Consider the following 24,764-nt stretch of genomic DNA (forward strand, 5'->3'; position numbering starts at 1 on the left):
CCAATTTACTCTTCTGTCCAGACCAATGTATCATTTTCCATAATCATATGGAAAGTTCCCTGGACACCATTTTCCAGGTCAATCCTGAGAACCAAAAATAAAGTTGTCACATACATACGATTCCTAACCTATCATATTGCATTCTAGCTGGTGGTTTTTTTTGTTTTTGTTTTTGTTTTTAATCATTGATTGGATTATAATAAATCAGACATTGACAATATTGCCAAGATGGAGATGGGTACGTTTTCAGCCTGAGAAAGATCTGTTGGTCTCTTGCTATCTAGATTCTCATTCCTCAGGTGAGACGCAGTGGCTCACACTTAAAATCCTAGCACTTTGGGAAGCTGAGGCAGGAGGATAGTTTGAGCCCAGGAGTCTGAGACCAGCCTGGGCAACACAGTGACACCACGTGTCTACAAAAGATAAAAACATTAACCAGGCATAATGGCATGTGCCTGTAGTCCCAGCTACTCAGGAATCCGAGGTGGGAGGATCACTTGAGCCCAGAGGGTTGAGGCTGCAGTGAGCTGTGACTGTACCACTGTACTCTAGCCTGGACAACAGAGTGAAACTCTATCTCAAAAAAAAAAAAAAAAAGTTTTTCATTCCTCCCATGTCAAGGATTCCCACTGGCTTCTTCTCTTTATCCCCTGAATGACATAAAAAATTTACTACCAAATCATGTTCCTACCCTCCCTCAATTTTCCTATGGGCTTACTTTTTAGAAGGAATGGGTGTAGAATATTATCTCCTCTGTCTTGGAAAAAATATAAGCCCTGCATAAATGAAATAATTAGTTTTGTGGGTTTAAGAACTTTTAACATTATGATTATAGATAGTGTTCTCTTAGTTATCTGCTGTATCACATTCTTATCTTTATGCTTGACAATTATGAATATGGAAGGTAATAATTACTATACAACCTGTGTCTATAAATAGACATTTAAATAACCACCATTGCTAGTGACTTGTCTATAATAGCTATAATGAATAAACTCATTTGTCATCATCATTTTCTGTTGGATGAATATTGTAAAAAAAAAAAAAGACATGGCTTTGCTGACAACCTTCAACAAAAACTGATCCATTCAGTTTCTCTCTAGAGTAATAATTATGTTTTCTGTAATTATAATAATTATGTTTTCTGGTATTTCTATGTGCTGTTTTGAGGGTGTTCCAGGGAAAGGTTTCTATGTGCATCAAACAATGAATCAAAAAGTATGGGAACTTAAGCTCTGCATAGGATTGTTCTAAAATTGATGGTACTTTGAACAATATGAAACAATTATATTGCCTTGTTATCAATGGAAGATAACATGCATGGGGAATTATGAACATTACAGCTGATACATTTAAGAAATGTCTTAAGAGTGAATATGGTTAAGTCCTTATAAAAATATTTTTCAAAATATTTTCTCTAATATGTTGAGAAATATCAGTAGTTTATAAGCCTTTTAAAATTAAATGGAAAAAGTCGTATCTTTGTGAAGCTCTCAGTTTTTAGCATTGATAGTCCATCAGACTATAGGGGAATAAAATCGAAGAGTGAAAAAAAATTTTCTGAAGCATTAAAATGCACATGCACTGGGAAACATTTAGTTTCAGTGCAAGCTTTTTTATCGTGGTCAATCATTCCCACTTGAGGGTTTTGACTGCAGTTTTCCCAGCACCGAGACATAAATGTGAGACCATTCGTTTGGAGGAGTGGGGAGGTAATTAGCCTATCTCATATCAAGCCGTCTATATTTTCCATGACTGCACGAGGCATTGTAGAGAAATTCTCTGGACCAATAGAATCTCAGGAGACAAGTGGGGGAAGTCGCGTATACAGAGCAAGTTCTCTCAGAGAACTCGATCGCCCTCTAGGTTGCATTTACAAACAGTTCGCGAGGCTACTCTGAGCACTTCGCCACCAGGGAGTAAGAGGAAAGGGGCCGGATTCCTCCCAGTAGGAGGACTATCTGGACCAAAGAAAGAGGCTGGCGACAGGAAGGAAGGACAGATCAAGCGTTTGAATAGCAGCTACAGGGCAACCTAAAGTCTGTGCAGTGTTAACAGGCGCGCGTCACAAACAGTTCCCCCGTCTCCCCCTCCCCCCAAGCACCCCTCCGCCGTGTGTCACCTTCCTGTTCGGAAGTCTTATTAGGTTGCTGGGACAGAACAGGGGGCGCCTGCTCCACCCATCAGGTATCCGGTTGGAAGAAAAGCCAGTCTCAACAACTTGATTCTCTCTGTTAAATGATAAGTTTAGCCGACCATCCGTCTCCAAGTGCTGAACATTAGGGTAGGGGAGGAAGGAGCACATCAGACGTTCCCTTTCTTTTCCAACCACAAATCATAGGGTTGCATCTATTCTCTATTCCGCGTAGAGCCTTCCGACTTGAATTCCACGTTCCTCCCGGAATGCATGCCACAGAGCCTCTTTGAGAAAATGAACCCTGTGCATGTGTTTTGAATTTTTTCTGGACTGATTTGTGAGGATAATCAGTTAAGTTATATTTCTTGTGTGTCGTGCTGGGGGTGTAATAAAGCTAGGACGCTGATGACTGTAATTTTCTGAGTGATGTTGCAATGGGGAGAATAAATGGCCCAGGGTTGAACTTTGCAGCTTGCTCCCTTCCTGTATTTAAATTGCCTTGATATAAAGTGGGGTTCATAACAGAACAGGGATAGCCGCCTCTGGCTCGTGCTCTCATGTCATCCCAGAGCTTCCAGCTTATCAGAGGCATGTAGCAGGGAGGCCTACTTCAGCCATAACTGAGCTCTACCTCCAGCCTCCAGAAGTAATCCCCAACCTGCATATCCTTGGGCAACCCGAAGAATGAAAGAAGCAGCTATAAAATCCCCTTTGAAAGGTTCGTACTTACAGTACTATATTTTGCAGATGCTTCAGAGGATTTGGGGTTACTTGACATGGGGAAGGCACATAAGGTGGGGTGTAGGAGAGGGTCTCTGGTTGTAGGTTTCTTAATTTAATGTTTGAAAAAAAACATGCAAAAGTCTGTGTGCAGGTTGATGTTTCTGGACAGCCTGAGCACAATTTGCCCCCTCAACAGGGGAAGGAACCAGGTGGGAGCAGGGCTAGGGTGGGCTAGGCTAGTTGAATGGTGGGACATGACGTATGGGTAGTATTGGCAATAACAAAGTCATATTCTATGACGATTCCGTGCAAAAGGAAGCAGACATAGGCCAGTTACTGTGATTTGAAATTGCCTAAACATTGCTTTAGGTTGGCATGTCAATTTCAGGTACTAGCAAGTGCTTTATTTTATTTTATTTTTATTTTTATTTTTTGAGACGAGTCTGGCACTGTTGCCAGGCTGGAGTGCAGTGGCACGATCTCGGCTCACGGCAACCTCCTCCTCCCGGGTTCAAGCGATTCTCCTGCCTCAGCATCCCGAGTAGCTGGGACTATAGGCGCACACCACCACGCCTGGCTAATTTTTCTATTTTTAGTAGACAAGGAGTTTCTCCGTGTTAGCCAGGATGGTCTCAATCTCTTGGCCTCGTGATCACCCGCCTCGGCCTCCCAAAGTGCTGGGATTACAGGTGTGAGCTGAGCCACTGAGCCCGTCCCCAGTAAGTGCTTTTTTTTTAAGTGTGGGCACTAAGAAAACGTTCCCAGCCAGACTCCAGAAAAAGAGAATGTGTGTTTCTCTTCTCTCGGTTTGGGACTGTTGCAACAAAGCAAACCAAAAAGCAGTTGAGACTAGAGATCACTTTAGGGCAAGTGGGGGTGGTTTTGCCTGCAAAACAAACCCCTGCCCAAGACCAAGGAAAAGGCGTTTCACACGCTATTCCTGGTTTGACAGCTGGTATTTCGGGACTGTGCCAGATCCAGTAGGCAACTTTAAAATGGCAGAGCCCTTGGCAGCAAGAGGTCATGGCAGGGCAGCCACCGCAGACAGCAACAGCGAGCGCCAGGTACCTGGCCCTGCGAATAGTGGTAACTTGTAACAGCCTGCTCTGTGCCCAATCGCTGTGCTCGTGGCTTCCCGGCCAGCACTGGCTCACGTCCCCGCCGCGCCGGCGGTCAGCCTGCGGCTCCCAGACATCCCCCAGTCGCGGGGTTACTGGAAGGCACCGGCATCGCTGCTCTGCAGAGCCCGGGCCGCCGCCTCCAGCTTCCCTCCCTTCCCTGCCCTGCCTTCTGCAGCAGGGTCACCCGGCTAATCTTTCAGGATAAAGTCACAGTTTCTGTGGGACTCGAGAGAAAGAGCGAAGTGGCAAAATTAAGACAAGCCCTGGGGCAGCCTTGAGTTAAACCCAGGGAGCAGTAGGGATGATTTTAAGACCACGTATCGTGACCTGCAGGGTTTTCAGGTGGGAGAGCGGGAGAGAAGCAGGCCCCATAGAGGAATCGAGGATGCCCAGGTCACGCCAGGTCGGTCCCCGGGCAAAGCTACCTCCTCCCTTCGCTTGTTACCTCCTCACGTGTTCTTGGCATGACAGAGATTAAAAATGCAAGGAAAAAAATTACATGCGGAACGGACAAAATGTTCTCAGAGATTACTTTAGAAAAAAAAAAGTGAAATGCAGATTGTACTTTTTCCTTTAGAGCAGAGACGACTTTTATTTCCGCCCCCTCCCCTGCACATTCCTGACCTCTCCCTCCCCCCCTTCCCTCTTTCTTTCCTTCCTTCCTCCTCTTCCAAGTTCTGGGATTTTTCAGCCTTGCTTGGTTTTGGCCAAAAGCACAAAAAAGGCGTTTTCGGAAGCGACCCGACCGTGCACAAGGGCCATTTGTTTGTTTTGGGACTCGGGGCAGGAAATCTTGCCCGGCCTGAGTCACGGCGGCTCCTTCAAGGAAACGTCAGTGCTCGCCGGTCGCTCTCGCCTGCCGTGCGCCCCGCCGCCCGCTGCCCATGGGGGAGATGCAGGGCGCGCTGGCTAGGGCCCGGCTCGAGTCCCTGCTGCGGCCCCGCCACAAAAAGAGGGCCGATGCGCAGAAAAGGAGCGAGTCCTTCCTGCTGAGCGGACTGGGTAAGCGCGGTCGCCTGCCCCGCTGGGGACTTGGCTCACTTCCCCAGAGCGGCTCGGCTCCTGCCCGGCTCGCAGGCTCGTCGGCAGGGGCAGGCTTTCGTCGGAGTTCTGGGAGCCGGGGTCCCGGCGGCGGGAACGGGAGGACCTGGCAGGCAAGGTCGCGCGCTTCGCCCTGCGCCCCAGAGATAAACCCCAGAGGGTGGCGCGCACCGTCAGCTTGGGCTGGGCGGGAGGTGGGGGTCCGGCCGCAGGACGGCGCCAGGCCAGGGAAAGGGAATCTGCAGGGAGGGAGTGAGCGAAGCCACCGTGGCCGCCGCGCACCCGCCGGGAAGCGCCTCGGCGCTGCGACCCCGGCTTTCTCGGGCGGCGGAATAAATGAGAGGTGGAAAACTACCCCGGGCTCTCCGGCCCTCCCCGCGCCCTCCGTCAGCGCTTTCCCTCTCTCCTGCCCCGGGGGCCGATGGAGGCTGATAACGGCCCCGCGCCAGGCCCTCCCCGGACGGTCGTCGCGCCCCTGCCCGGGGCTCACCCTCTCAATGGGTTCAGAACCGCCCGCCGCAGGCAGCGCGGCTGCCAGCAAACCGCGAGGCGGTCGGGGCGGAGGGAGGGGCGAGGCGAAGGGCGGGGCCGCTTCTCATTGTCGCGCAGGCCCCGCCCCCGCGGCGGTGCCTCGCCTATAAGCTCGAGCGCGCGGCCCGGCGCAGCATACACCGAGCCGGTCTCCGAGCGCTAACGTCTTCCTGTCTCCCTGCGGTGGTGATGACGGTGAAAACCGAGGCAGCTAAGGGCACCCTCACTTACTCCAGGATGAGGGGCATGGTGGCCATTCTCATCGGTGAGTGCAGGAATCTGGCAGGACTTCTGCTCCAGGAGACTCAGAGTGGAAATTTTTTGAAAAGTCCGGGATCAGATTAGTGTATGTGGCTCCGGACGTTATGAAGCCGTCTAAACGTTTCTTTCTCCTCGTTAATCCACAGCTTTCATGAAGCAAAGGAGGATGGGCCTGAACGACTTTATTCAGAAGATTGCCAATAACTCCTATGCATGCAAACAGTAAGTTTGATGGGATTTGAGGAAATAAGAATAACTAGTCTGGTTTGAATTTGCCAGCAGTAAACATTCTCATCACGGCGTTTATCGGGAAGGCGAAGACTTCTTCTGGGGTGGGAATCTGTTTTCTCCTTAAATTTTAATATATTAGACACATTTTAAGCATTAAAGTTAATTTGCTGATTTGGCTTGAACTGGAGTTGTAAGATAAATGGTTCGTGTCGGCCGAATTCACGCCCTTTCTCCATGAACAACAATCCTTATTTCTGTATTTAACGGGGTTTATTATTTTCTTTAACTGAGTAATATATGGGGTATTTTCAGTTTAAACACCGAATTATCCGGGCAGAAGACGGTAGAGCCAGAAACTGACTTTTGATGTTGGTGTGCCCCCTAGTGGCGAGCTGGATTCTAAATCGTGCCCTTTATTCCTGGCAGCCCTGAAGTTCAGTCCATCTTGAAAATCTCCCAACCTCAGGAGCCTGAGCTTATGAATGCCAACCCTTCTCCTCCAGTAAGTATTTTCCATGTGCAGTGCCCCTGTGGAGAACTGTAAGGGAGTCAGTTAGTATTCCTGCATTAATGGTTTAAAACAGCATTTCTAGAATTTAGTATCAAAGCAGGAATGCTTCATTACTTTATGGCATAACAAGTGATAACAAATATTTAAGTATTCAGTCAGTATTATTTTATTTTTTCGTGGGCGTATTTTACCTCCAAAGTGGATTATTTTAAAAGGCATATTTCATAAAAAGGTTTTATCTGTCAAAAACAACATGATTGTGTGCAGTTTCCATACTCATTTGAAATGACTTGTGATGAAATGTAGTTTTGAATGTTTATAGATAGATGTATGGTCATGTGCCTCAGTCATTTGTAGATGTAACATCTTCTACATCGTTTATATTATAGATGTCTTCCTTTGAAGCAATGATATTAAAAGAAATCCTTTTCTTTTTTTCCTAGCCAAGTCCTTCTCAGCAAATCAACCTTGGCCCATCGTCCAATCCTCATGCTAAACCATCTGACTTTCACTTCTTGAAAGTGATTGGGAAGGGCAGTTTTGGAAAGGTAATTTCAAATCTGAAGATCTTTTGGTACACTTTCTTTTTTTTTTTTTTTTTTTTTGAGACGGAGTCTCGCTCTGTCACCCAGGCTGGAGTGCTGTGGCCGGATCTCAGCTCACTGCAAGCTCTGCCTCCTGGGTTCCCGCCATTCTCCTGCCTCAGCCTCCCGAGTAGCTGGGACTACAGGCGCCGCCACGTCGCCCGGCTAGTTTTTTGTAGTTTTTAGTAGAGACGGGGTTTCACCGTGTTAGCCAGGATGGTCTCGATCTCCTGACCTCGTGATCCGCCCGTCTCGGCCTCCCAAAGTGCTGGGATTACAGGCTTGAGCCACCGCGCCCGGCCCGTGGTACACTTTCTTCGTGTCCTCATTTTACATTCTCCCTGGATGAGGACAGAAAAATGATTTTTTTTAAATTGAAATTTCAGGTACTTCTAGCAAGACACAAGGCAGAAGAAGTGTTCTATGCAGTCAAAGTTTTACAGAAGAAAGCAATCCTGAAAAAGAAAGAGGTATGAGATGTGCTTGATGAGGTTGGTGTTGGAGGTAGACACTCCTTGAATAATCTTGATCTTGGAATTTTGGTGCCAAGTTGAAATATGCCACTAAATCTGAATTGTCATTTTCCTAGGAGAAGCATATTATGTCGGAGCGGAATGTTCTGCTGAAGAATGTGAAGCACCCTTTCCTGGTGGGCCTTCACTTCTCTTTCCAGACTGCTGACAAATTGTACTTTGTCCTAGACTACATTAATGGTGGAGAGGTGAGCAGAGGGAATAGAAGTCAACTCTTAGTGTCTCTGCACAGCCTGCTTTGTTTTAGTTTGAGAAGGAAGTTTTCAGAGATACTTGGTGGGGAGAATGTTACCAGAATTAGCATTTTCTTCAACCTATCAGGTTTATAGTTAATAGATTACTTGGGGCTGCTTCCTGCAGTTGTGCTTTTGCTGTATATGTCAAAACTAATTAAGTTCATTTGCAACCCAGTCTGACTTTGTTCTGTCTCTCGCAGTTGTTCTACCATCTCCAGAGGGAACGCTGCTTCCTGGAACCACGGGCTCGTTTCTATGCTGCTGAAATAGCCAGTGCCTTGGGCTACCTGCACTCACTGAACATCGTTTATAGGTAAGCCTGAGAGCTCTTTTTTTTTTTTTTTTTTTGAGACGGAGTCTTGCTCTGTCCCCCAGGCTGGAGTGCAGTGGCCAGATCTCAGCTCACTGCAAGCTCTGCCTCCCAGACCTACGCCATTCTCCTGCCTCAGCCTCCCCAGTAGCTGGGACTACAGGCGCCCGCCAGCTCACCCGGCTAGTTTTTTGTATTTTTTGAGTAGAGACGGGGTGTCACCGGGTTAGCCAGGATGGTCTCGATCTCCTGACCTCGTGATCCGCCCGTCTCGGCCTCCCAAAGTGCTGGGATTACAGGCTTGAGCCACCGCGCCCGGCCAGCCTAAGAGCTCTTAAGGCTACCTGTTTGGGTATAAAGGAGACGTAGCACTGGCTCTTTCATAGGGCCTTAAAATAATTTGTGTTTATGTGCAACTTGGTTGCCTAAAACCAGATCCCCTAGCACGTGAGCTGGCTTGACTTTGTGCCAAGGGGGAACCAGCCAAGTAGGATTGTGCCTAATCCAGAATAGATGAGAACAAGGCTCCCTTTTTTCTTCACTATACAACTACAGTGAACCTAAAATGCCTCTAATACGTTTAGCAATTATCTTTAAGAGGATATCTTAGGAAGTGAAATTAACTTGTGCAACTACTTTTCTATTCACTTTTTTACAGAGACTTAAAACCAGAGAATATTTTGCTAGATTCACAGGGACACATTGTCCTTACTGACTTCGGACTCTGCAAGGAGAACATTGAACACAACAGCACAACATCCACCTTCTGTGGCACGCCGGAGGTAGGCGCCCTCTTGGTTTGGTGCCTGGTTTAGCCCCGCCTTCCAGGAGAGAGATGTACAATCATGCCTTGAAGTACCAAGAAGAGTAAACTCCTTTCAGAAATTACTTAGTACAATTCAGTGCAAATAAAATACATTTGCTGTTTGATGTAGCAAGAGAAATCCCAAGGCTTTCTGTTGTTTACTGAAAAGTAGCTGTTTGTAAGATCTGCATCATAAAAATTTTCTAAATCTCCAAGTAAGAGATACCAAGTGCCCAGCAATTTCCTAAATGTTAGTACACATAGGTAGCCAGTCACCCTCAAGAAGTCCAGCAGTTTTATCAGGAAGGAATCTAAAGATATGTATCTTCCAAGCTGGCTCTGGATCTCTTAGCTTTTTCAAACTAAATGTGTGGTTGTGGGATTGCCTGCTTTCACACGTTCTGATCTCTTGTTTCCCTGGTCTGTCTTTCAGTATCTCGCACCTGAGGTGCTTCATAAGCAGCCTTATGACAGGACCGTGGACTGGTGGTGCCTGGGAGCCGTCTTGTATGAGATGCTGTATGGCTTGGTGAGTGGCACTTTGGAGAGCATGGAACACTGCCTGCTCCCTACAGTATTGTCTTCACACAGCCCATGCTTGGCCATTGTGTCTTGCCCTTATCAGTAGGCTTATCAATGCAGCTAAGAGGCATATTGGTCATTTTATATGTCATAAGAATAATCGCTTACCTAGTTATTTTGTGCATTTCACATTTTACTAGATAGGACCACACTTAACCTGTGTGGTGGTGAGAAGCTACCGCTTATTAACATTGCAAAGTAGACACTTAAATAGCAAGGGAAAAGAAGGCATCGAGGTCGGCAGAGTTTCTCAAATCGAGCCTAGTATTTATTGCAGTTTACATCTTTTTCTCTGCTGGTAATATATGCCATACAAAACTTCCAATTAAGTCTAAAGTAATTTTCCCCTTCTTTCAGCCTCCTTTTTATAGCCGAAACACAGCTGAAATGTATGACAACATTCTGAACAAGCCCCTCCAGTTGAAACCAAATATTACAAATTCCGCAAGACACCTCCTGGAGGGCCTCCTGCAGAAGGATAGGACAAAGCGGCTGGGAGCCAAAGATGACTTTGTGAGTGATGTTTTCCTGTTCTCCTGGGCCAGCGGGGACATGCACTAGACCTCCCTGCCCTTATTGAATGCACCTGTCTAAATTAATCTTGGGTTTCTTATCAACAGATGGAGATTAAGAGTCATGTCTTCTTCTCACTAATTAACTGGGATGATCTCATTAATAAGAAGATTACTCCCCCTTTTAACCCAAATGTGGTGAGTATCTGTCTCTTCTAAGTACAGTGAAGCCCAAAGGGCATTTCTTTTAATTCAGGATTGTCTGGGGGAGGGTTGGAAGGAATACATTGGCAGATATTTTCTCCATAAACCCATTATTTTTCCTACATAAAAAGTACATGTTTGTGTCCCAACAAGGCTCCCATAATTTTTAAGCACATTTATCAATAAAAGCATCAAAAGGCAAAAAATGAATGTTATTCTTATGTTTAAACTGTGTGTAGCCTTTTGAGATTTTGTGCTTGAAATGGGTGATTATGGAAGTTGATGTAAGACTTAAACTTGGTAGGTAAAGCCTGCTCAGGATTTCCCTGTCCTGTGTACAGTGTGAGTTCTTGACAAGCGTGTTTTTCCCTTCCCGTCACAGAGTGGGCCTAATGACCTGCGGCACTTTGACCCTGAGTTTACTGAAGAGCCTGTCCCCAATTCCATTGGCAAGTCCCCCGACAGCATCCTCGTCACAGCCAGCGTCAAGGAAGCTGCCGAGGCTTTCCTAGGCTTTTCCTACGCACCTCCCACGGACTCTTTCCTCTGAACGCTGTTAGGGCTTGGTTTTAAAGGGTTTTATGTGTGTTTCTGAATGTTTTAGTTAGCCTTTTGGTGGAGCCGCCAGCTGACAGGACATGTTACAAGAGAATTTGCACATGTCTGGAAGCTTAGCAATCTTACTGCACACTGTTCGCTGGAAGCTTTTTGAAGAGCACATCCTCCTCAGTGAGCTCATGAGGTTTGCATTTTTATTCTTCCTTCCAACGTGGTGCTATCTCTGAAACGAGCATTAGAGTGCCGCCTTAGACAGAGGCAGGAGTTGCGTTAGAAGGCGGACGCTGTTCTAAGAAAGGTCTCCTGCAGGTCTCTCTAGGCTGTGATGATGAATATTATGAAATGTGCCTTTTTTGAAGAGATTGTGTTAGCTCCAAAGCTTTTCCTATCGCAGAGTGTTGCAGTTCTTTATTTTCCCTTGTGGATATGCTGTGTGAACAGTTGTGTGAGTGTGGTATGCCTGATCACAGATGGATTTTGTTATAAGCATCAATGTGACACTTGCAGGACACTACAACGTGGGACATTGTTTGTTTCTTCCATATTTGGAAGATAAATTTATGTGTAGACTTTTTTGTAAGATATGGTTAATAATTAAAATTTATTGAAATGGTCTTGCAATGACTCATTCAGATGCTTAAAGAAAGCATTGCTGCTACAAATATTTCTATTTTTAGAAAGGGTTTTTATGGACCAATGCCCCAGTTGTCAGTCAGAGCCGCTGGTGTTTTTCATTGTTTAAAATGTCACCTGTAAAATGGGCATTATTTATGGTTGGTTTTTTTTTTTGCATTCCTGATAATTGTATGTATTGTACAAAGAAAGTCTGTACATTGGGTTATAACACTAGTATATTTAAACTGACAGGCTTATTTGTAATGTAAACCACCATTTTAATGTACTGTAATTAACATGGTTATAATATGTACAATCCTTCCCTCCTCCCATCACACAACTTTTTTTGTGTGTGATAAACTGATTTTGGTTTGCAATAAAACCTTGAAAAATATTTACATATATTGTGTCATGTATTATTTTGTATATTTTGGTTAAGGGGGCAATGATGGGTTAGTTTAAAATTGAAAACCATGAAAATCCTGCTGTAATTTCCAGCTTAGTGGTTTGTTCCCAACAGCAGTGGTTTCTGACTCCAGGGGAGTGTAGGATGGTCTTAGAGCCAACCTAGATTCCAGGCCTTTTTAGCAGCATTTTATGGTATCTGTCATTCATAAATCCATCCAAAGAAATCCTTTGCAATTTACTCATCTTGCAAGGATGGCTATGAAGTAATGCTTCCTGTATTTATTGCCTGTCCTGTGAAGTTGGACTATTTGTCCTGACATTTGGCTTGTCTTCAGTAACAGGTAATTCTTTCCAGAATATTTGAAAGCCTGCTCTGGGCTGAGCTCTATTCTGAGTGCTCAGGATATTGTAGTGGACAAAGCAGACAACTCTTTGCCCTTCCAGAGCCTGATGAAGGCTGACTTAAAGCAGTTTGTTGAAATGGAAATTGAGAAATAGTCTCTGAAGTTTAGGAGAATGCCACTCAAGAGCGTGAGATTTTTTTTTTTCCTTTTTTGAGACAAGGTCTTCCTGTCTCCCAGGCTGGAGTGCAGTGGTGTGATCTTGGTTCACTGCAGCTTCCGCCTCCCGGGTTCAAGTGATTCCCCCACCTCAGGCTCCTGAGTATCTGGGACTATAGTCATGCACCACCATGCCTGGCTGATTTTTGTATTTTAGTAGAGCTGGGGTTTTACCATGTGGGCCAGGTTGGTCTCAAACCCCTGGCCTCAAGTGATCTGCTGCCTCGCCTCCCCAAAGTGCTGGGGAGAATGTTTTAAGTAAGTGGATATGTTCCCAAAAAGCTGACTGGCTGGATATCTGGTTTCTGAGAGTACCGGGAGTTGACCCAAGTCCACAGTGGGCTCAGTAAAGTGACCCTGAAGGAGCTCATCCCTGGCTTGGACTGAAGTCTCTTGAGCCAGTGTCTACTTAGCACCCTAAGGGCCCAGCAGGCTCTGGCTCTGGGGCTGCGTGGCAGAGCCCACTCCTAGAGCTCACCCCACTGTGATGTGCTCTGCGGGAGAAAGCAAGGTGGCACCATCCTAGGAGATCTTGAGTCCAAAGTATTTGGACTTTTTCACTCTTGTAGGCCTTCCACACAAATATCTAACAAATAATCAGGGAATCCCCAAACAGTTGATGTTGCTGCTGCCTAAATTGCACAAACCCCCTCCAGGCCTGCTGCGCCCCCGCTACCCTGACCTTCCAGTTTGCGCAGGGATTTCCCCAAGGGAAAGCTGTGAGCTTTTTTCCTCTTATCCTTGCTTCTGAGTCTCACCTCACTTTATCTTAGTCCCCCTCACCTACCCCACAGGGTTTCCAAGGGCCAAACAGGTGTTCAGAGATAACTGAGTTCTTCTCCCTCATACTCTGATGAAGGAAGAAGATGAAAGGGAGTCAATAGCTTTTTGCCACAGGTCATGCTCTGCAGTTGACTTACTGCTCTACAGGCACTAGCTACGTGTTCAATTCCCTACCCGGGCCAGTTGACAAATAAGAGTCCAAAGCATGTATTTTCCTAGTAAAGATTGATGCCGGCATATTAGACTCATTGCATGTTCCCCCTCATAGAGACTCATTGCATATTCCCCCTCATTCTTATTCTCAATAAGTTATGAATTCCTCCTTGAACAAAAAGTGCTTAAATCTCATTTTCATCTGAACACAGTTCAACTGGGCTTAGGAATCTGCAGTCTAATTACAGATAACTCAGATGGGCCAGTTACGAGTTACAAAGCTTTTTTTTTTTTATCTTTTGAAGGTAGAAGTCTGGTTTATTGGATTATAGTCCATCATTTCACATAGAAGATCTGAATTGTGTTTCTCCAGAATCGAAAGGTGCCACAGGAGACCCAAACATTGTCACCCAGATGGGAGATAAGATCAAGCACAAGTGGGTGGGAAGAGAACAGGGCAAGAACAGGGAAGTCAAGAAAGAACAAGAGATCAATAAACAAATGACAAATATTTACTAAGCACTGTGCTGTCAAATAATGTGTGTACAGAGGTATCTTTTACCTAAGGGGGTGGGGCATATCCCTGCCAGCACATTCCCTGAGCCCCAGCCAGCCTGCCTTTGAGCAAGACAATTGATTGGAAAAGGGATACTTGTCTTCTCCAAAGCTCTCCAGCTGTAGACTACTCAAATATGGGTTTGGGGGAATCAAATCAGCTAAGATTCTCATAAGCTAAAATGTGACTCTAAAACCACCGCTACCAAAAAGAATAAGTCAGTCACTCCCTTACAGAATTTGCCATCCATCTGGGGAGACAGGGCACCTACCCTTAATATGTGACAGGCAGTGAACGAGGGTAAAGGGAACTTCGGAAGTCCCGAGGCTCTCTGTGGGGTTGGGTGCCTAGAGCAGGCTTCACAGACGGGAAGCTCTAAGATTCTTCCTAACCAATTCTAGGAACTCTAATAGGATACAGGCCCTGAGAACCAGATTATAACTGTAATACATAATTCTACTGAGCTCTTATTATATGTCAGACATTGTTCTAAGTTTTTTTTTTTTTTTTTGCTTGTTTGTTTTTGAGACATGATCTCTATCGTCTGGGCTGGAGAACAGTGGTATAATCATGGTTCACTGAAGCCTCAACCTCCTGGACTCAGGTGATCCTCCCACCTCAGCCTCCCAAGTAGCTGGGACTACAGGCACGTGCCACCATACCTGACTAATTTATTTTCCTTTTTAATTCTTTTTTTTTTTTTTTTTTTTTTTGAGGCAGAGTCTCGCTCTGTCGCCCGGACTGGAGTGCAGTGGCCGGATCTCAGCTCACTGCAAGCTCCACCTCCCGGGTTCACGCCATTCTCCTGCCTCAGCCTCCGAGCAGCTGGGACTACAGGCGCCGCCACCTCGCCCGGCTAGTTTTTGTATTTTTAGTAGAGATGGGGCTTCACCATGTTAGCCAGGATGGTCTCGATCTCCTGACCTCGTGATCCGCCCGTCTCGGCCTCCCAAAGTGCTGGGATTACAGGCTTGAGCCACCGCGCCCGGCCTTTTCCTTTTTAATTCTTTGCAAAGACGTGGTCTCACCATGTTGCCCAGGCTGGTCTCGAACTTCCTAAGTGCCAGGACACCAGGCGTAAGCCACCATGCCTGGCTGTTCTAAGTAGTCTGTACTCAAGGTGTTTACTCTTCATAACAACGCTGTGATGTCAAAAGTAAAGAAACTAGTACACAACGGTCATTAGCTGGTCAGTAATCTGGCCCCAAAGCCTATGCTTGTAGCCATTACTTTATCCTGCCTCAGAGGTGACAAAAGAGTATAGAAGCAAACAGCGGTGAGCTTGTTAGTGATCCATTTATTAATTCACCGGACTTACAAAGATACTTTCTAGATGTCATGCTAGGCAAAAAGAGGGGGATGGAGAAGGAGAGGGAGAGAGAGGGAAAATTTGTAATTACAGACACTATCAGTGATTGATGAAGATGAGAAACAGCTACAAAAATATACATTGCAGTGGGAGTATAACTTAGTGCACCATTTTGGAAAACTCCTTGGCAGTATCTGCTAAAGATGAAGATATGTATAACTTGTTGCCCAATAGTTCTCTTCCATGGTATAGACCCCAAAGAGTGCACATATATGCAATAAGAAATTTGCAATAGTGTTCAAAGTAATACTATTTATGACAGCCCCAAAATGGGAACCATTCAAAATGCCTACTTATAGGAAAATGAATAAAGAAATTAGAGTGGTTTCACATACTGAAATACTACACAATGAAAATGAGTGAATAATTGCTGAATACAACAAGGAATAAATCTCACAAACACAACCCAGACTGTATAATTTGATTTGTATAAAATGTAAAAGCAGGCAAACAGCATGAATTGATTTGGAAGTTAAGATGTGATTACCTTTGGGGAGGAAGGCAGAGCTCATAGTTGAGAGAGTGCAAAAGGGAGACATCCTACCAGGTGCTGTTAATTTCTTGATTTGGTCTTGAGCTTGATCTTGATTTCATCGAGCTATACACTTATGATACATGCATTTTTCTCTGTGTGTCTTATATAACAAAAATGTGCATTACAAATACATGGTATGATTAACACGGGGTGTTTGTGTACATAGGAGTGACACCTTACCCAACTTGGGGCCAGGAAATGGGAGTACATTTTTAGGTAGTTTAGGAAACAGATGCTTAGGGAGATTTGGAGAACCCAGGTAGGCTGTCTGGGAGAACTGGATCCTGAAAATGAGGCAGAAAGGCCATTGCACATTCAGGCTTGTAGTAGGGGCCGGATGGGAGGACTTGACCTAGGGCTGAATCTCAGCTCTATTGACCAGCTTGCTTGCTTGCTTGCTTTCCTTCTGTCTTTCTTTTCTTTTCTTTTCTTTTTCTTTTACTTTTTTTTTTTTTTTTTGAGATGGGATTTTTAGAAGAGGCAGGGTTTCACCATATTGGCCAGGCTGGTCTCAAACTCCTGATCTTAGGTGATCCACATACCTCGGCCTCCCAAAGTGCTGAGATTACAGGCATGAGCCACCGCGCCCAGCTGAAAATAATTTTAAGTAGGGAGATGGACCATGTCTTTCACGTTCTTGATAATCCCATAGGTGAGACGTTTAGGCTTCATCAGATACCAAAGAGAAGCATTTGAAGGTTTTCCATGTGGAAAGTGAAGTGATTCAAAGAGTGTTTTAATGGCTATCACTAAGAGAGCAAAGAAAGCTTTGAAATTAATACAAAAGAAGCCCCTTGGGAGACTTCTGACAGTCGTTCCAGTGGTGGTGGTGAGTAAGGACAGAGAAGACATGTTTCCACACTCCCACATCAATGAGACTTAGTGAGTTACTGAGAATGGCGGAAGACAGATGAATCCAAAGCACAGCACATTCCATGAATTTACTTCTTTAATGTACTTGACAACTTATTGAAGCAGTTGTCACAGCTGCAATAATAGTTTCTAGGACAAAGGCCGCCCACCAGTTTCTTCAACATCCCCAGGATATAATCAATCAGCCAGTCAATAATCAATCAATTTAATTGGCAAGGCAAGACATTATGCCCTGTAGTCAGTCTCTAACCCATCCTGCTAAGTAATTTCTCTCCTCATCCATCAGCAAGCCCCTAAAATCCAGCCTGGACAACAAGAGCAAAACTCCATCTCAAAAACAAAAAACAAAGAAAGAAAGAAAAAAAGCCTCTAAAATCCTATGTAACTTGAGCCTTGTACTAGGGGCATAGCAATGTTAACACTTTCCCTGGTGTTAATTAGAACAATATATCTATTAACAAAAACAACAAACCTGCGCGTATATTCCCTGAATCTAAACAAAAAATTGAAAAAATAAATACTACAAAAAACAAAATAGAAAATAAAAATGCAATCATCCAAATAAATTAAGCCAAATTTGAGAGAAAGTATTTAAATGTTTTTCTCATATTGCATGAAAAGTGTTAATTATTCAAACCAAAAATTAATTTATTGCTTACACCTCACTGTGGCTTACAAGTGATCTTTTCTAGTCTTTTTTTTTTCTTCTTCTTTATATTTTTGGTACTGCTGCTCCTTGTAAAGCAGGGTTAATTCATAGGCAGTGTGCCTGCAATCAGCCCTTTCCTAGTCTAACTTGGCCACTGCAAACAAATGTACATGAGAACACACTTAGTTTACATATGTTTTCTCTGCTTTCCACATGTTTTCTGTGAAATACTTTATCAGCAAGACCATGAGCAATCATTAAAAGTTTTGATTTGTTTTGAGACAGGGTCACCCAGGCTGGAGTGCAGTGGTGCAACCACAGCTACCTGCATCCTCTGCCTCCCTGGTTTAAAAAATCCTCCCACCTCAGCCTCTGGAGTAGCTAGAACTACAGGCATCCACCACCATGCCCTGCTAATTGTTTTTTATTATTTGTAGACATGGGGTCTTGCTATGTTGCCCAGGCTAATCTCAAACTCCTGGGCTCAAGTAATCCACCCACCTTGGGCTCCCAAAGTCCTGGGATTACAGGCGTGAGCCACCTCAGCTGGCCACTCCTTAAAGTTTACTCAGTGTGTGCCTATAACATTGTGTTCAGACAGATATCTTTGTGTATTTGGATGCTGTGGAAACTGTGAACTCTGATGGGCAGGGTTCTGTGTTTCTTCTTTTCTGTGCTCCTCTGTCCTCTGTCCTGTGCTCCACCTAGTAGTGTATCACAGGCGGCATGATGGCAGTGTTATAATGGCAACATGCCAAGTACAGACTGTTCCCAAGGAAATACACAAGCAGACAAGCACTTCGTGGGAAGAGTAGACCAAGGGCCATCAGCATAAGGATGCAAGTCACTTAACATATACATACATAAAATAGATGAGTGGCTGCCCATTTGTTATGACACCTAGATGATTCTAACACCATGCTGCTTACTCTTCTTGCTACTTTTGATAGACTCTTTTATTTTATTTTTTTTAGATGGAGTCTCGCTCTGGCCCATGCTTGAGTGCAATCTCAGCTCACTGCAACCTCCACCCCCCAGGTTCAAGCAATTCTCCTGCCTTAGCCTCCCGAGTAGCTGGGATTACAGCCACCCACCACCACACCGGGCTAATTTTTGTATTTTTAGTAGAGACGGGATTTCACCAGGTTGACCAGGCTGGTCTTCAACTCCTGACCTCAGGTGATCGACCCATCTCGGCCTCCCAAAGCGGTAGGATTATAGACAGGAGCCGCTGCGCCCTGGCCTGATAGTCATAGACTCTAAATGTAGCATTCCACAGGCCAAAGTCATTGCCCTCCCTAACCCTAATGAACTCATTTGATCCCAAGTGTGTTACAGTGTTGCCAGCAAAGCTCAGCACATATCTATCTGTTTCAGCAATAATTAAATCAGTTTATTTAATTAAATCAATTATTATTCCGCTCAAAATGATCTGGGGTCCAAACTGAAAACTGTGATTATATTTTCCTCTGAAAGATAATTTAAAAAGAGACATACAGAAAAGATCTGATATATGAATTAAGTCACATGCTACCTAACAATGAACACTTTGGGTTAAATTTAGAGAAAATACAATATTTCAAATCAAACATATATGACAGTTATTTTAAAATAAGGTAAATAAAACAATAATGAAATAAGGAAAAATAAAGAATGTGAATGAAATAATGTTTCCTTAAATTTTCCTTTTATTTATGTATGGATAACATGCTCACGTTTAAAATAAATAAAACAAAATATAACAGGTCAAAAGTGGGTAATAATTTTACAATCGCCCCTTTCAGCCATTCCCATCTCAATTTCTTCTGGCTGGAGATAACCAATATTGAGCTATTCTGGTATAAACTTTCAGAAATTTAGTATGCAAGTACCAGCGTGAAGGCTTCCAGTAACGTAGATGCTTCTAAATTAGAATTTAAGGGAATCACTTCTCAGGCTTTTGGCTGAGATTAAGGTAAAAATTTTAAAGGAGGGAGAAGAGGAGGGGTCTGGCTGATTTTTTTTTAAAAGTCATCCCCATTGTTCATATTTTATAGAAGTCCAAAAGCTCACTTGTGTGATTCCAGTGCTTAAAGATTTTTGGAGCAAAATTACCCTTATAATGCATGTGAGTTTTTCATTTGCTGCTGAATGCAGACCTAGGGATTTGCTTTCCTGCTTCAGGAAAACAACAACAACAACAAACAAACAAACAAAAACAAAGCAAACAACAGCAAAAAAATAAAATTCGTAGATGCGTCGAGACACGGCATTGACTTTCAAGGTTGCCCTTTGCAGCTATGTACAATTTTTGCCTTGCCCACACAGTCTTTAGAATTTAACATCTCACCTTTCAAAATGCAACTTCACCCTAGCTACAATCTTCATAAAACAGTGGAAACCATCTTGATTTTCCTGTTACTAAATAGTTCTATGCCTAAGGCATACCTGAATGTTTTCCCAAAACCTTCCTGATCGGGGTTACTTTCCTTTCCAGCCATTCCTGTGAGTCACTCTCACTATGAACTATCCTGTCCTTCCAATTTCATAGAGCCATAAAAATGCCAGAATAGGAAAGATCTCTAAGTCCATGGGTCATAAATTTAATGGCTTCAGGAGCCAGTCTTATAAATCACATCAGAATAAGATAATCAGAGCCATGGGCAATGCATTTTCTCTTAAATGCACTGATATTAAAATAATAATGAAAACCAAAAACAAAAACCACTGTCTGGCCAAGCAAAATGAGGCTGTAGCCAGAAACATCTGCAAAATTTCTAGTCTCATCTCATATGCAATTATGTAAAATTCAGTGAGCTCCCCTCCCCCGCCACCCCAGGTTTTGCATTCTTATTCTTTCCTTATCTATCAGCAACACAACAGAAAACAAAATCCCTAACATCAGGTATTGAGAACTCTTCTCCCTCCAGCTCTGCACCCATGAGGAAGGAATGGGCTTAGAAGACAGGCAGTAATTTTGCATTGGATGTCGCAAAGTCCATCCCTCCAAGATGATGGTCAGTAAAGACTGTCCCAGCTTCTAACCATATCCACACACCTGGTGGGCCCAACTTCCATCAGAATCCCCACTACCGCTTTTGGAAAGAAAGCAGACAGGCTCTTAGTCATTAACAAGGAGCATTTGATAGGCCCCTTTTAAACAGACCATTCACTCACTCACAAGGGAAAATGGATCACACATTGTTTATAATAATCTGAAGAATTTTCTGTCTTTCTGTAAAAGGACAAGACATCAGCTTGGCTAATTATCCAGAGTTACAATCAACAGGACACCAAGGAAAGGTATGGTGAGGGAGGCAGCATGGTGAATTAGGAGAACCTCTGACTTTTGAAAACTGGCTCCACTTCTTAGTCTCTTGTTTCCCAAATTGGGACTAAAAGCACTTGTTTTGTACTCTTGAGGATCTGAGGTAATTTACATGCCAGGGACTCAGAAACAATGTTTTGTAACTTAATAAGTAAGAAAGTAACAATGCTTTTAGCACTTGAACCCAGAGCTGGAGTCTGGGACTATTTGGCCCTTCTTTGTGCTTCATAACTTAAAATATTGCTTCCTGTGAATTCCTCCTGTTGGGCATCTTTAAAAGCACTGAGAATAGCCATGTGCCCTCAGACCCTGGACAGGCATACCTTTCCAGCTTCCACAGGCATATCAAGAAGGTTAAGATATTTAAGTACATAATCCCATGTCCCAGTTTTACGGCGCTTAAGACTTGAAGCCCATAGGAATCTTTTAAAACTTTTTCTAACTATCCTTTTGAGAGTTTTGTTATTTGGTAGAAATGTGTTTTTATACATATCTCAAGGTGCTCAACTGTCCCTTGGTGCCCGCAGGCAGGATTGGTTCCAGGGTCCCCGCAGATAACAAACTCCGTGAATGCTCAAGTCCCTTAGATAAAATGGCTTAGTAGGCCAGGAGCGGTGGCTCACGCCCGTAATCCCAGCACTTTGGGAGGTCAAGGCGGGTGGATCACGAGGTCAGGAGTTGGAGATCAGACTGACCAACATGGTGAAACTCTGTCTCTACTAAAAATACAAAAATTAGCTGGGTGTGGTGGCGTGTGCCTATAATCCCAGTTACTCGGGAGGCTGAGGCAAGAGAATTGCCTGAACCTGGGGGGGTGGAGATTGCAGTGAGCCGAGATTGAGCCACCATGCTCCAGTCTGGGTGACACAAGGAGACTCCGTCTCAAAAAAAAAAAAAAAAAAAGGCTTAGTATTTGTGTATAACCTATGCACACCCTCTCGTATACTTTAAGTCATCTCTAGATTATTTGCAATACATAATACAATGTAAATGCTATGTAAATAGTTGTTCTATTTTATTTTAAAGTTTGTATTATTTTTTACTGTTTTCTTTTCTTTTCTTTTTTTTTTTTTTTTTTTTGAGACAGAATCTCACTCTGTCACCCAGGCTGGAGTGCAGTGGCACAATCTTGGCTCACTGCAAGCTCTGCCTCCTGGGTTCACACCATTCTCCTGTCTCAGCCTCCCAAGTAGCTGGGACTACAGGCACCTGCCACCACGCCCAGCTAATTTTTTGTATTTTTAGTAGAGATGGGGTTTCACCGTGTTAGCCAGGATGGTCTTGAGCTCCTGACCTCATGATCTGCCCGCCTCAGCCTCCCAAAGTGCTGGGATTACAGGTGTGAGCCACTGCGCCTGGCCTTTGGGTTTTCAAAAAACATTTTCTTTCTTTCTTTCTTTCCTTTCTTTCTGTTCTTTCCTTTCTTTCTTTCTGTCTTTCTGTCTTTCTTAGATGGAGTCTTGCTCTGTCGCCCAGGCTGGAGTCCAATGGTGTAATCTTGTTTCACTGCAACCTCCACCTCCCAGGTTCAAGCAATTCTCCTGCTTCAGCCTACTGAGTAGCTGGGATTACAGGCACCTGACACCATGCCCAGCTAATTTTTGTATTTTTAGTAGAGATGGGGTTTCTATTAAAATAAAAAATAGCCTAAAAGCACATTTGATTTTTGTGGCAGGCAGGTCTCAAAACCCTGACCTCAGGTGATCTGCCTGCCTCCTCCCAAAGTGCTGGGATTACAAGCACCTTAAGATGTAAGCCAACATGTCCGGCCTCAAAAAATATTTTCAATTCACGGTTGGTTGAATTCATGGATGTGGACCCTGTGGATACAAAGGGATAACTGTATCCATTTATTTAAATTGACTTTGAAAATGTTTCACATTGGCTGGTCTTGGTGGCTCCCACCTGGAATCCCAGCACTTTGGGAGGCCAAGATGGGAGGATAGCTTGAGCTTGGGAGATTGAGACCAGCCTGGGCAACATGGTGAAATCCCATCTCTACCGAAAATGCAAAAATTAGCCAGGTTGGCAATGTGCCCCTGTGTTCCCAGCTACTCAGGAGGCTGAGGTAAGAGGATCTCTTGAGCCTCTCATGTTGAGGCTGCAGTGACCCTATCTGAATAAATAAATAAGTACATAAATAAATAACCTGCATTCACAGAACACTTCTCTCATGTTGACTCAGTTTATCTTCTTATCAGACTAGTAAAGCAAAGAGGGTAAAATATTTCTATTCAATACTTTAATACCGAGGCTCTGAAAAGGTCAAATGACTGGACACCTATGAAGACAGTGGAAGGGCCAGAGTCGGAATCCAATGTTTCTGACACCAAAGCCTTCTCTTCTTCCCAGGCCTCCTTTGAACATTGTGGCATATTTACTGAGCGTGAGCAAAACAGCCGCTGCCAGGAATATATAGGCCAGCTATTTTAGTCTCCCTTCCACAGGGATTGCTTTTTTGTTTTGTTTTGAGACAGAGTCTCACTCTGTCACCCAGGCTGGAGTGCAGTGGCCGGATCTCAGCTCACTGCAAGCTCCGCCTCCCGGGTTTATGCCATTCTCCTGTCTCAGCCTCCGGAGTAGCTGGGACTACAGGCGCCCGCCACCTCGCCCGGCTAGTTTTTTGTATTTTTAGTAGAGACGGGGTTTCACCGTGTTAGCCAGGATGGTCTCGATCTCCTGACCTCGTGATCCGCCCGTCTCGGCCTCCCAAAGTGCTGGGATTACAGGCTTGAGCCACCGCGCCCGGCCTGAATGGGCTGTTTTAAAGTAAATATTCTATTAAAATTTATTACAAATATCCTCAGAGGCAGCATCTTATATTTAATGGCATCTAAGGTCTGTGTTTAAGGGATAATAATACATACTGTACATTCCTCACAGAGCTATTGTGAGAATCAAAAAAAGGAACTTTTACATATAAGGAATTACTGTCTAACTTGTTTTATTGCCTGACTTCAGGGTAACAAGTTGTGGAATATCAACCTCAGTCTGCAGCGCCACCCAGTGGATACAATGACACATGATACTGCATTTTCTCGTTTTCAGATGCAAACATTACCTGCATTATTTACCTGTCTGATACCCACACTCGGTATACTATTTCTTTCAGGACTTTTATTTATAAAACTTTTTTATATGAAGTTTTGCTGATAAGTTTTATTTTCACAAATCATGACCAAAAAAAGGCCAAATTTTAGGGCAATAACCCATATTTTACCTGGAACGATCTATCCTACACAGACGTCCTTGTCAGAATTTTAACCTGGGTGTTTATTTTGTAAACCAGCAGTGATGTTAACACAGGAGAAAAAGCTTAGGGACTTTGTTGGAGAGCTATTTCCTTCTTTATTTCCCATAACTTGTCCTTAAAATTCAGCCTATATCTGAAACTTGTTATAGTTCACTCATTCATACACATATCATTGCTTCAATAAAAATATATTGAGTACTTCTCAATGTTAGGCACCACGCTTAGTGCTAGGGATACAATGATGGACAAAAAGGAATGTGGTCCTTGTCTTCATGAAGTTTGCAAACCAGGCAGATGGATTAAAAAATAATTAGGTGACTATACAAATGTTGGTGCCTCACTTAGCTCAGAAAATGAGAATATTTTATTTTTTGCAACTCAACAATATTAGAGTTTGTCCTGATGTATATCTGAGCATTTGGAGGCAGTGGGTTTACAATGTAAAATTTTGAAGCTCTTTTGTTTATTTTGTTTACTTTTTGAGACAGGGTCTCCTTCTTTCACCCAGACTGGAGTACAGTGGCATGGTTACAGCTTGCTGCAGCCTCCGTCTCACAGAATTAAGTGATCCTCCCACCTCAGCCACCTAGGTAGCTGGGACTACAGGTGCATGCCACCACACCAGGCTAATCTTTGAAATTTTTTGTAGAGACAAGATTTCACTATTTTGCCCAGGCTGGTCTTGAACTCCTGAGCTCAAGTGATCCTCCTACCTTGGCTTCTCAAAATGCTAGGATTCCAGGTGTGAGCCACCACAGCCAGCCTGAAACTCTTTTGTTTAAACCTGAAAACACAAAGAGGAGAGACTTTTTCCACGTTACAG

General features: G+C 44.0%; 1 protein-coding gene and 1 long non-coding RNA gene across 4 annotated transcripts; one reads left to right on the forward strand and one right to left on the reverse strand.

Moving 5' to 3' along the window:
- Positions 1 to 2,616: 2,616 nt before the first annotated feature.
- Positions 2,617 to 11,897, forward strand: LOC117097504 (serine/threonine-protein kinase Sgk1). 3 transcript variants are annotated; one of them, XM_033235404.1, is made up of 12 exons: positions 2,617 to 2,855; positions 5,961 to 6,036; positions 6,472 to 6,547; positions 7,000 to 7,104; positions 7,527 to 7,610; positions 7,730 to 7,861; positions 8,110 to 8,222; positions 8,878 to 9,001; positions 9,458 to 9,553; positions 9,964 to 10,119; positions 10,227 to 10,316; positions 10,705 to 11,897. In XM_033235404.1, exons 1-12 carry the CDS (start codon positions 2,822 to 2,824, stop codon positions 10,870 to 10,872), a joined length of 1,254 nt encoding a protein of 417 aa, XP_033091295.1. In that variant the 5' UTR covers positions 2,617 to 2,821; the 3' UTR covers positions 10,873 to 11,897. The 3 variants fall into 3 exon arrangements, with proteins under 3 accessions (XP_033091295.1, XP_033091293.1, XP_033091294.1); XM_033235402.1 differs by lacking the exon at positions 2,617 to 2,855 and adding an exon at positions 4,536 to 4,983; XM_033235403.1 differs by lacking the exon at positions 2,617 to 2,855 and adding an exon at positions 5,665 to 5,818 and having other exon boundaries at positions 10,705 to 11,893.
- LOC117097505 lies at positions 6,996 to 7,518 on the reverse strand. Its single transcript, XR_004442971.1, has 2 exons — positions 7,451 to 7,518; positions 6,996 to 7,139 (listed from the first exon to the last, which is right to left on the reverse strand). It is a non-coding gene; the product is annotated as an uncharacterized LOC117097505 (long non-coding RNA).
- Positions 11,898 to 24,764: the final 12,867 nt, after the last annotated feature.

The sequence above is a fragment of the Trachypithecus francoisi genome, unplaced genomic scaffold (genome assembly GCF_009764315.1).
Source record: "Trachypithecus francoisi isolate TF-2019V2 unplaced genomic scaffold, Tfra_2.0 Lachesis_group15, whole genome shotgun sequence".
NCBI classification, from domain to species: Eukaryota; Metazoa; Chordata; class Mammalia; order Primates; family Cercopithecidae; genus Trachypithecus; species Trachypithecus francoisi.